The sequence below is a fragment of the Conger conger genome, chromosome 3 (assembly GCF_963514075.1).
Source record: "Conger conger chromosome 3, fConCon1.1, whole genome shotgun sequence".
NCBI lineage: Eukaryota > Metazoa > Chordata > Actinopteri > Anguilliformes > Congridae > Conger > Conger conger.
In genome coordinates this window covers 49329496-49341009 of record NC_083762.1, presented here as the reverse complement: position 1 = coordinate 49341009, position 11514 = coordinate 49329496, and the positions used below count along the sequence as shown (strand labels likewise).

Here is an 11514-nt window from a genome sequence, read left to right as displayed (position 1 = left end):
GGTTTCCCAAACAGAAGGAGTTGAGGAGGCAGTGGGAAATACCGTGAATCCTCAAATTGTGGCCAGGGGTCTTTTATTTACTTAGGCTGCACAACGCACAGGCCTTTATTTGGGGCAGGCTTGTATTCGAGGCAGGCCTTTATTTCTTATTTGGCTTCTGTTGTAGAATTTTATTCTTAGAAATAAAGTAAAAGGCTACACTTAAAGTGGGCCAACACTGTTCAACACTTCCTGTAACCGTTCAGAAATCAATTAGTGTAGGCTAATCAGGAACACCGTTTGGTAAGTCATAGTGTCAGTCTTAACAGACTTAGTTTATTGCTAATATTCTCAAACACAATAAATCACATGCAAGTCCAGAATCCATAAAATAACAACTTGCCAGACACGCCTTCATGAACAATAACAAATTAGCGTAGATAACAGCAAGTTAAGGATCTTTTTTTTTCCTAAAGTGCGTTTTATTGTGAGACATGCGTTTCGTTTGGAGCAGCATACCGGTAGGCTATCAAAAGATTTTCGCTTTGGTTTGGGATTTAATTTACTTTTGGACTGTTTGATTCTATTGCTAAATGTTGGGACTGATGGGCACTGAAATTTGGGGGGTATTTCATGGTTTACTGTTAAGTTTTATGTAGTTGAAAGAGTGTCAGGATTTCCACCCGTCTGTTTATTGCGAGCCAAGGCAGCCGCTTTCATTCATTCATTGAACCTGCTCTGTGCTGTAAATACATGGAAACATTATTGCGTAGCCAAGTAGCCTAAATTGAGTTCATTTTTAATTTTGCCTGATTTACTTTTTGTTAAATTCATAGGCTGGAATGCCTCGCGGCAACAATTGTGTTTAAATGTATACTGCTTCAGCCTTTGGCAAGCTACTCAGAAGGGGGCGGCAAGCGACTGGTAACTTGAGAGCAACGTGTTGGAGACCCATGGTGTAGGACAACGACTTTTCATTGGCAACAGTATTAAACCAACCAACAATATAAAATATTAAGAAGAGCTCTTTTATTTCATTGAGTTAAATCGAAACAATGTATTCTAGTGCTCATGGACTGATAGCCCTACTGGTAGGCAATATTACCCCGGCTTGTATTTGGGGGCCGGCCTTTATTTGTTCGAATCGACCACGCCCCCGGCTATTATCCAAGGCCCAGCTTCAAATAGAATCCCGGACACTTTGAGGATTTACTGTAGCTGTAAGAAGGGAAGGTTTTTCAGCCAGTGAGTAGTCCGTGCTCTGCAGTGAATACAGCCAGCTTGTCAGGATCAGAGATGGAACTAAACCACCTGTCTTCATTTTCCCGACTCATCTCCAAAGAGATGACTCAGTCCCGTTATGTTGTTTTATGTATTATGTACTTTATAGTGCTTTTTATCCAGAAAGACCGCAACTTCCCCGTTTACTTGTATGTGTTTACAGGACAGGCTTGCCCGGACCAATATGGCGGACGGTTCTCGCATCGCAGCAGCGGGCGGACTCGGTTGATGCGGCATTTGTGTATACAATGTCTATGTTTTCGGCTACGGTGACCAGAAATAGATCTGTGCTCTGTTGATCGAGAAAGCTTTCGCACTTCTGCCTGCTTACGAACGGAAACCTCTTGACAAATCAAGCAAGGGTTGTCACTAGAAGTCCCACCCAGCACTGAGACAGTATCCAAACAGTTGCGAGCACAGAACTGTGTGGTTGCGAGAGCCACATTTTTTAACTCCCGGCATCCGAATGTCACTTGTCACGATGTTTGAGACGTCTGTCGCCGAGGAGGAATTCTACAGAAAATGGAAGAATATCGAGCAGGAGACGGCGGTTGATGACATTCGCTATAAAAGCAATGAAAAATATTTTTACTATTAGCCTATAGCAAGCAGGACAATGACATGAACTGACCCTTGCTAACTAGCTAGCGTCATAAAATGTATTCTTACCGTGAGAAGCCCCGACCTGTTTACATTCCGCCCAGATGTGCTTGCAAGCTAAATTGCGATCTTCGTTTTGGTCGCAGCACATTCGACTTGAGAGGTCCTTCGATTAGTTTTTACCGTGAGTGCCTGTAGTTTAAAAAGGTGTTTCCACGGCGGAAGTTTCGTTTTTCTTTCTTATTTTTTTTTAAGACGACTATAGTCAACTCTAGAGCAAACTTTAGATTAAAAAAAGCCCTACCCGTAACGTTAGCCTATACACAAGCTATTGTCTCCGAAATTGTAGATTTAAAAGAGTAACATTATTGGTCCACGCTGTTTATTTACGGGGCACTTTTAAGCAAGCGTGTAATGCTTCAGTCTTATGGTTCAGATCAGTTAGTTTAGCCTACTCGCTGTTAGGGTCATGCTACATTACTTCATACCAGTCTTATGAGTACATAACTGGGGAAAGCATCTTAATTACGCTCTTCATAAGTGGAACCGTATACAGGACATCATAAAACTGGATCACCGAAATAACGTGAAGGGTTCGATAATTATTTTAAACGAGGTCTTGCCGGATACACGCTCTTGTTTTAGGTAATGCATTGCGTTTTACTTTGTTATTGTCATCTTCTTACCTTTATCTTGTCATTGTGTGATTGTGATTCTTCTTTCTTTGCAAGATTTGCTAAAATAATGTGAGCAAATTGCAAAGTGTCTTATTTCCTGGACAATGAGTTAGAATGTACTGATCAAATGTATCTGACAAATTATGATCTACAGCATGTCGTAGGAGAGAGAGACCGAGAGACAGCCCATATGACATGTAGGCTATACATTTTGTTTTTTTGTAAGGCTATCCTCTCAGAATGAATCAAATACATAAATGGAAAATAAACATCACCCGCTGAAAATAATTCCATCGTAGCAGGGAGCATTTAAAATCATATTAGATAATGAATCCCTCACAAAAAGAAAACTATATGCTACACATGAAACTTTAATGAAAAGCATCAAGGTGGGATCGAATCAGTGATCTTGCATCCTGAAAACCGAGATTTAATCACACCTTTAATTCAGTCATCACACCTGCAGATAATATAAAAAGGTCCGGACTCTATGGCTCGGCCGTGAGAATTCCTGAATCAATCATTTACTTTCTGAACAGATGCGCATGCACACCAACTTTGTTTTCTTCGCAGCATTTTACAGGCTTCTAGTAGGCTACCAGACAGTAGAACAATTCTACCTTGCCAACTGACTAGCTATAATTACAGCTCGATAGCTAGCATTTCAAACATAACAGTTCTGGGCACAATGTCTGTAATTCAGTTTTGTTAGCAGGCTTTTCCGTAAGTAGGCTACATTAATGTAGCCAATGGCCCAGTTAAATCTTTTTTTTTAAAGCAGGAATAAAAGCACAATGATAAGACAGACATTTATTTCACTTTAGAAGGAACATTAAATAGAACTCGAGTGACAGGACATTAAGTTCTGAATACCAACTTTCAAACCAAGAAGCCCCCCCCCCTGAACATTGACACCTCACACTGTCAAAATCAGCTAAGAATGTTCTTCAGCAAGTTTCTCAGCCTTCTGGACGACTTCTTCAATGGGGCCCACCATATAGAAAGCCTGTTCAGGCAAGGTGTCATACTCGCCTGAAATATAAATTAAATTCAGGATACCACAGAAGAATTCAGAAGTGGCGAAGAAAATGCATGTGTAAACAGACCTAGACAAAGGCTACATGCAGAGTCTCCCTACATTTCAAGTCATGCATTGCAGATAAATCAAGCACATACCTCCCAAAATGCTCTGGAATCCTTTGATTGTATCTTTGAGGGGTACCAGTTTCCCCATATGGCCAGTGAAGACTTCAGCCACCTGGAAGGGCTGGGAGAGGAAACGCTGTATCTTGCGGGCACGAGCCACAGTCAGCTTGTCTTCTTCTGACAACTCATCCATACCCAAGATGGCAATAATATCCTGGAGAGACTTGTAGTCCTGAAAAAAAAGTTTTGGATGATTTTAAATTAAGTCTACAAGACTACTTAGTCCATGATGTGACCCCTTAAATGAAATCATGTGCAAAAACAGATGTAAATGTGCAGACATGCATGCCCCCTCTAAATTACCATTCTATCTGAACATATGCCCCTTGTACCTGCAGGATCTTCTGCACTCCACGGGCAACATCATAGTGCTCCGCTCCAACGATGTTTGGGTCCATGATACGGGAGGTGGAATCAAGGGGGTCCACAGCAGGGTAGATGCCCAGCTCAGCAATGGCACGAGACAGCACAGTAGTGGCATCCAAGTGAGCGAAGGTGGTGGCAGGAGCAGGGTCAGTCAAATCATCAGCAGGCACATAAATAGCCTTTGACAGAAAAGCATGTCATCTTCATACACTTGTAATATAAAAGTACCATGTCTCATGTCACTCAAACCTGCTCACCTGCACAGAGGTGATTGATCCCTTCTTGGTGGTAGTGATACGCTCCTGCATGGTACCCATGTCAGTGGCTAGAGTGGGTTGATAACCCACAGCAGACGGTATACGACCCAGCAATGCAGACACCTAAAAGGGCATGTCAGGTAACAAAAGGTCAAAGTTGGGGCAAGATCTAAAATCCCATGTATCGCCTCAGTCACGTTCAATCAAATGGATAGGCAAAGTAACTAACATAAGCATCAATTAAGAATTAGCCAAGTGATGGCAATAATACAAGCACAATTCATTTCAGTAAAATATTAAACTCCTACAGCTTCATCACAATTGAGGTTAGCCTTTCATGTTCATGTTCTTTCCGCAAGTAAAATGTCAGTCTTGTATTGTTACCACTGAAAACGGGTAGGCAAGAACGCAACTCAGCAATTTTTGCTGTGCCTAAATTGTAGTTGTGTTCCTGTGAAAGAACAGACTAGTGGAAGTTTTTTTATTTTATTTTATTTTTTTCCTACAATTCATTTCAGGCTCATGTTTTCAAAAATCTGACCAGCTACAACCTTTGACAGGGGTGTCCTGAACAGTTAAGGAACATAGCCAAACCATATCAATTTCCATATTGTTCTACAATGGAGAGCTTTGCAAATAGGCAATATAATATAATAGTATCAGGATAACCGTTTTAACATGTGAAAAATGCAAGCCTTGGGGAAACTAAAGTAGTAATTGAGGTTTGTGATTTCCGGTGAAGAATCATGATGGTAGCAAAGCGAATGCATAATACCTGGAAGTCTTATCAGGGTTAAACATGATTGTACCAAGACTGTTTTAAGAATAGCATTCAATTCCCTGCTGTGTTTGCAAAGTACTATAGTTAAAGAATTGGTGCGTTTTTAAATCTGTAGCCATAGGTTCATTTATGGCTCATTGTATGGGGTTTCTTCATCCATGTTTGTTGACATGGAATTCAAACTACAGGCATATTGATCACTTTCCACTATGCGGTATGTACATAAAAATAAAAAGCAATACATTATCATTAGGCCATTTATCCATCAGATATTGAAAGCGAAAACTCCCTGCTTTCAGCGAGAAATGGACCACGTTAATGTCACCACCACGATTGTCCCGCGCCATATACAATGCAATGTTACCGTTACATAAAAATACATCATTGTAGAGAGACCTGTAACAGTAGCAGACTGAACAGATGCACTCATTTAACACTGCAAATTGTCATTTGACAATCATAGAAGAGGGAGAAAGGGAAGAAAAAAAAAAAAAAAAATTTTAAAGAAAAAAAAAACCCACTTCAATCTAATTGCAAGGTTTCACCGCTTACCTCTGAACCTGCCTGAGTGAACCTGAAGATGTTGTCGATGAAGAGAAGCACATCCTGCCCCTCTTGATCACGGAAGTATTCAGCAACAGTAAGACCAGTCAAGGCAACTCTTGCACGGGCACCTGGGGGCTCATTCATTTGACCATACACCAATGCAACCTGCAACAGACAAAAGGTTGTGAAATTATTTTGCAGTGGCAAAAGGGCAAAAGGCGGCGGGGGATGGACATTTTTTAGATGGAACAATGTGGACCGATTTTAAAATGCACCAGTCATATGCTTCATTCCAATACTTAATTCATTACGAACATTAGATGGTTAAGTATATAAAAACTTAAATATCGTTCACATAACTATTGCACTTTACAAACACGCAACAAACCTACATTTTCATTATTATAGCCCATCAAAATGAATGACCCAAAAAACAAAACATAACCTCTTCAAAAGTTGTATAATTGCAGTTGCACTCAAGGGTGTTCTTCTGTACTTCAATGAAACTAACGGAACTCAGTGCAAAGTGCCTCGTTCCTAACTGCATCACTCATGAAAATGACAGTGTAGGCCTCATATTGTATATTATAATATTATGAATGGCATCTGATCGAGGAATACAGCCACCGTCTGGCAGGGCTATATCACAGCCTCCAACTTTGCATAAAACAGTCATTCCACCCAATCAAAAGGCATCTAGAGATGAAGTGCAGAGCAGGGCAATTTCCCAATAGTGCCCAGGCAGAACAATCCACTTCCTTTCTCATCAGACTGCAATGTGTGAGTAATCGTAATGGCCAAGTGAAAGAAATTCATAATGGGAGACAAGTGCTTCACTACTAGAGAAAGGGGAAAGAAGAAAATAGAAAATAAACCCACAACATTGCATGTTGACTACAATCGGGATGAAGTTTTGTACGTTAAAACAATAAAGATGGGTAAAATTAATTGAAATGAAGGGCACCAAAATGCTCATGCAATAATGACAATTCACCTTCGATGTGGTATCCTTCAAATTGATGACACCAGACTCGATCATTTCATGGTACAGGTCATTTCCCTCACGGGTACGCTCTCCCACTCCAGCAAACACAGAGTAACCACCATGAGCCTTGGCTACATTGTTAATCAGCTCCATGATGAGCACAGTCTTGCCCACACCCGCACCACCAAAAAGACCTGAGAAAACATTTTGCAGTTAGAGCAACAATCTTAACCAAACATCCGACAGAATGGAATTGCATTCATTCTCGGCTTTGGACAGAGGGCGGTTTCTTTACCTGACCATTCAAACAAACGCACTTCTTACAAGCCAAAGTCAAGAAAAACATGAACAGTAAGGTCTTCACTTACCAATCTTACCACCCTTGGCATATGGGGCAAGTAGGTCAACCACCTTGATGCCAGTCACCAAGATCTCCTGTTCCACACTCATATCTGTAAATTCAGGAGCCTCAGCATGGATGGGAGCAGTTCTGAAAAAACAAAACCACCTCAAACACCGCATTGGAACACACTGTGGATCCCAAGTTGGAAAGGACAGAGTGCAGTTCAACCCTCCAATTATGTTTGGAGTCAATTTGGCCCCGTTCAGAGTTTGACATCTTAAAGCAGTTAGCCTTTCCTCATCATCTTAATACTGTATGATTTCCTCTCTCTCCGCCGCCCCCCCCCGGGGACGGGACTGATCAAACTGCTACTGGACAGAAGTCCACCAACTTCCAGCGGAAGCCACACCCAGATTTGAGTATGGACACGGATACAGAGGGACATAACATATTGGCTATTCAGAGTCAACTCGCTTTTATCTCTACAATTTGTGTGGTGGCAGGCAAAGACGATGAATAAAACTCCTGAAAATGTGAGCTTCATTTTTGTGCTAGAGCCTTCCAAAATTTAGGGGGGGCAACACTTAAGATCAGTTACAAGCAAACTGCCAAAACTTTATATTTGGCATTGTGGGATGCAGAATATTCAGACTTCCCTGCATTAATGTAGGACAGGTGAAAAGGTGAAAAGGCTCGCTAGACAAAGACCCCTACAAGCAACAGTAGAGAACCATATCTTGCCCTGCTCTTTGGCCTCAATGTCCCTTTAAAAAGGTAATCTCACAGCCACAGAGGCCTTGCCGCCCCTGATTTTGCAGTTCTCCTCCATCCCATATTTATCCATTGGATTGTTTACGACAATGACCACTGAATCATGAAAGGGACATTGAGGAAAAACGAATGGTAAGAGAATATAGGTGCAGATAAACAGAATGATTTTGTATGAATACAGAAGAATGCCTCATTCATTTTGCCATTCAGTGATCAGCATTTCACCGCTATATTTAAATACCTTTGGGATATTTTTTTGGCTTTACTTTACCATGACGGAATACTCATTTTTGGTGTTGAAATGTTCATATACATAATTGAGTTAATGCTCCCAGATAGACGCCATTGCCAAAAGGGTCGTGCTAGTTGCTGATCAGACTGGGCATGGGCTGTTTGTTAACCGGCCGAACTAGGGGACAATGGTGGAACTTCAGAAAACTATTTGATTTACCTTTCATGTTTCATTTAGTAATGAATATGGGACACTCTTCCACTCAGTTTGGTTGCAGGAGCACTGAATGTCCAAGTTTAGCGGTCTCACGGCACCAGAACCACGGGGCATGTGCAAAGGGGTTAATACATTTGCCATAATGACCGTGAACAGCCACTTCATTTTGCTACCGTAAGTAGCAATGGAGTTGCAAAATTTTAACACTTTTCCTAAGAGCATAATTTACAAGTTATCCAGATTTTTAAAAATGCTTTCATTAAAAATGAAAGCCATGAAAAACTAAGTTCAATCTCAGACAGTCTGCTTCTCACACAGGTATTCACATACTGTTTGGTGGTTATCGGTCCCCTCTCATCAATGGGCTCTCCAATGACATTCATGATCCTGCCCAAGGTCTCTGGGCCCACAGGAATACGGATGGGTGCACCAGTATCCAGGACCTGCTGTCCACGAACAAGACCCTCAGTACCATCCATGGCAATGGTACGCACAGTGTTCTCCCCTGGTGAGGAGACACAACAACTTTCAAGGCACTGCACTTTTCTATCCACAAAACAGACTCCATCCCCACAACCAAAACACATATCAGGGAGTGGAAAAAACATTTAAATGTAATGCTCAGACATTTACCAAGGTGCTGTGCAACCTCCAGCACAAGTCTGGTCTCACGCCCTGCAACTTCCAGAGCATTGAGAATGGGAGGAAGACCTTCATCAAACTGAACATCCACAACAGCACCAATGACCGCTACAATACGACCAGAGGCAGTGGCAGCCTTGGCTGAGGGGGCAGCTGCTGCAGCATAGGTCCTGCCTGTAAAAGAAAATACATTGGATGTCACTTTTTGCAATTACATGACAGGAACAAAAATGTCACAATGTTCCAGGACCTATAGAATATACCGGTTAAGATATACATGATCATGAAAACCATTAGGTACAAAGTCATTCAAACAGGTACCTACAGGTGTCAACATTCCTACATCTTCTGGAGCAAGTAAGTGGTGCCTATTGAAATGGAAATGCCCAAGTGAGGGTCCAGTTACACTTCTGTGCCAAAAGGCATGACTACGACCATACATTAAATTAATGGCATTTGGTGTACAGTACAGCTGATTAGACTAAACAGGACACAATCCTCCCCTGGAGCAATGCAGGATTCAAGGGCCTTCCAAGGGCCCAACAGCTGCGGATCTTATTGTGGCTATACTGGGGATCGAACACCAACCTTGCGTGTCCCAGTCACGTACCTTAACCACTAAACTAAATTGCCACACATAAACCCGCTTAGATCAAGGTCAGGCTAAAATGTTTACATCACCCAAACTATATAGCCCACCGGGAAAACTAGAAACTTGTGCCCTTAATTGGAAATCCGGGTGATGTAATGGACAGGAATAAGAAAAGCCATAGTCTGCTTTACTACGTAGGGTCTGCAGGAAAATTATAGCTTATAGCTATACGCTACAAGTAAATGGCTACAAATGAAATTAAACATTAAACTATTTCATTTATTGCATTTGTTTAATTGCATTATTAAAAGGTTTATTTCAGTTTATGAATTCTATACACTGAATTCCAGTTTTAGATTAATTCCTTGTCCCAATTACCTTTGTTGAAGCCAGATTATATTCAAATAGGCCAAGATGAAACGCATAGGTTCCCATCATGTTTCCCGATGGCATCCCAATATAAATGAATACACACATACTTTACAAATACGAAACATTCGGTTTGTATAACCTAGCGATTCATAATGGGAGCCTGATGCTTGCACTTGTCATTAGGCTATTAATATGGAGCATAGGGAACATGAACGAGTCAGGGCAGGGCGCGGACCAATGGGGCCTGCGGAGGAGGGAGTTCAGATCGTGTCGAATTGAATCAGTCCAGCAGCTGAAATGGACGTTATACAACGTTCGTAACGTACAGAGTATAAAAAATGAATCGTTCAAAAAAAGATTCGTTCGTTCAATTTGCAACACAAGTGCCAATAAACATGCATTTTGCTAGTGGAGCAATCAATAGTTACAACGAAAAATACACAAGTTCTTGTGAAGCTAGCTAACTAAAAGCAAATTGGCAAAGAACGATCAGTGTAAACGTTGCTGAATTTATACGTATTCAGCGTACATAGGCCTAGTACACAAGGTTATTATATTAGCAAGCGAAAATTTACAGGAGATATTAAACTTAACTAAACTACGGCGGTGAATATTTTTTAGGAATAAATACCGTTATATACAAATTTATATGGTTCTAAAGGGGTGAAAATAAGAGCTGCCCTCTCCAGAGGTTGACACCCATGCAGCATCAACTTGGCTAGGTAGCCAGCTTAACCTACCCAAGAGCCAGTCGTAACAAATAAAGGTCATCGGTGCTCATGATTAACTACGTTCACAAACTCGAATGAAATATATTCGTAAACCGGTACGTTCATTCGAATACCAGTAAAGGTTACTCCAGGATGCAAAATCTTGACTTTATAAATGTTTACTTGTTCGGGAAAATGCGGCAAATCATTCCCCCCATACCTAAGACAATTAATGTAATATTGCGGAAAAGATCAAATTAATTCGAAACAATATACGCCAATTATGAACTTACGTGGATGAAGAACAGCTGGCGCGCTAGTAAACGCTTTCAGAGGGTTGATTCCAGGCTTTAGAGCCTGCAGAGCCCCGGAGCAGGAACGTCCAACTATTCCCAGCATGGTTAAAATGGCTGAAGGTGGAAAGAGACGCTTGTCCTCACGGCCTTATGTAAGGTTGCACTCATTCGAAATGAGCATGCGTGGGAAACTACCTCGTCATTAGACCACAGATAGCACCCAACTACAGATTCATAAGACACGGGTCCCTGGCGAGTCAGGCGCCCCTGGCTGGATGGAAGCGTTCCTGTCGTGACAGAAATCCTTCTGAGGAAATTAGCACGGAAATGACATTTCATTTATGATATCCACCTAGCTCGTAATGAAGCATATTTGCTAAATAAAGCGAGCCAGCCTAACGTAAAAGCATATTTGTATGTTATGATTTGTAAATTACGATAGCCGGCACATGCGATGGAAGCTAACTGGGGGCCAGGGATCGAGACTTAAGTACCCGTCTCTGCCATATTAGGGACTTAAAGGGACAATAGGTAAGATTTTTGTGTTAAAACATTGTTACAATACCATTGTAAATCCCTTCCTATCATTGCAAAAAGGCTCACTTATATGTTGACTCACTCTCTGCCTATGTTTATAGTTCTTAAATTCGGGTTTCAAAATA

The 11514-nt window shown here is 41.3% G+C and overlaps 1 protein-coding gene across 1 annotated transcript; it reads right to left on the bottom strand.

Moving 5' to 3' along the window:
- Window positions 1–2888: 2888 nt before the first annotated feature.
- atp5f1b (ATP synthase F1 subunit beta) lies at window positions 2889–11008 on the bottom strand. Its single transcript, XM_061234708.1, has 10 exons — window positions 10850–11008; window positions 8874–9056; window positions 8571–8745; window positions 7047–7168; window positions 6688–6872; window positions 5700–5858; window positions 4367–4489; window positions 4076–4288; window positions 3714–3915; window positions 2889–3569 (listed from the first exon to the last, which is right to left on the bottom strand). Exons 1-10 carry the CDS (start codon window positions 10953–10955, stop codon window positions 3472–3474), a joined length of 1566 nt encoding a protein of 521 aa, XP_061090692.1. The 5' UTR covers window positions 10956–11008; the 3' UTR covers window positions 2889–3471.
- Between the last annotated feature and the right edge of the window lie 506 nt (window positions 11009–11514).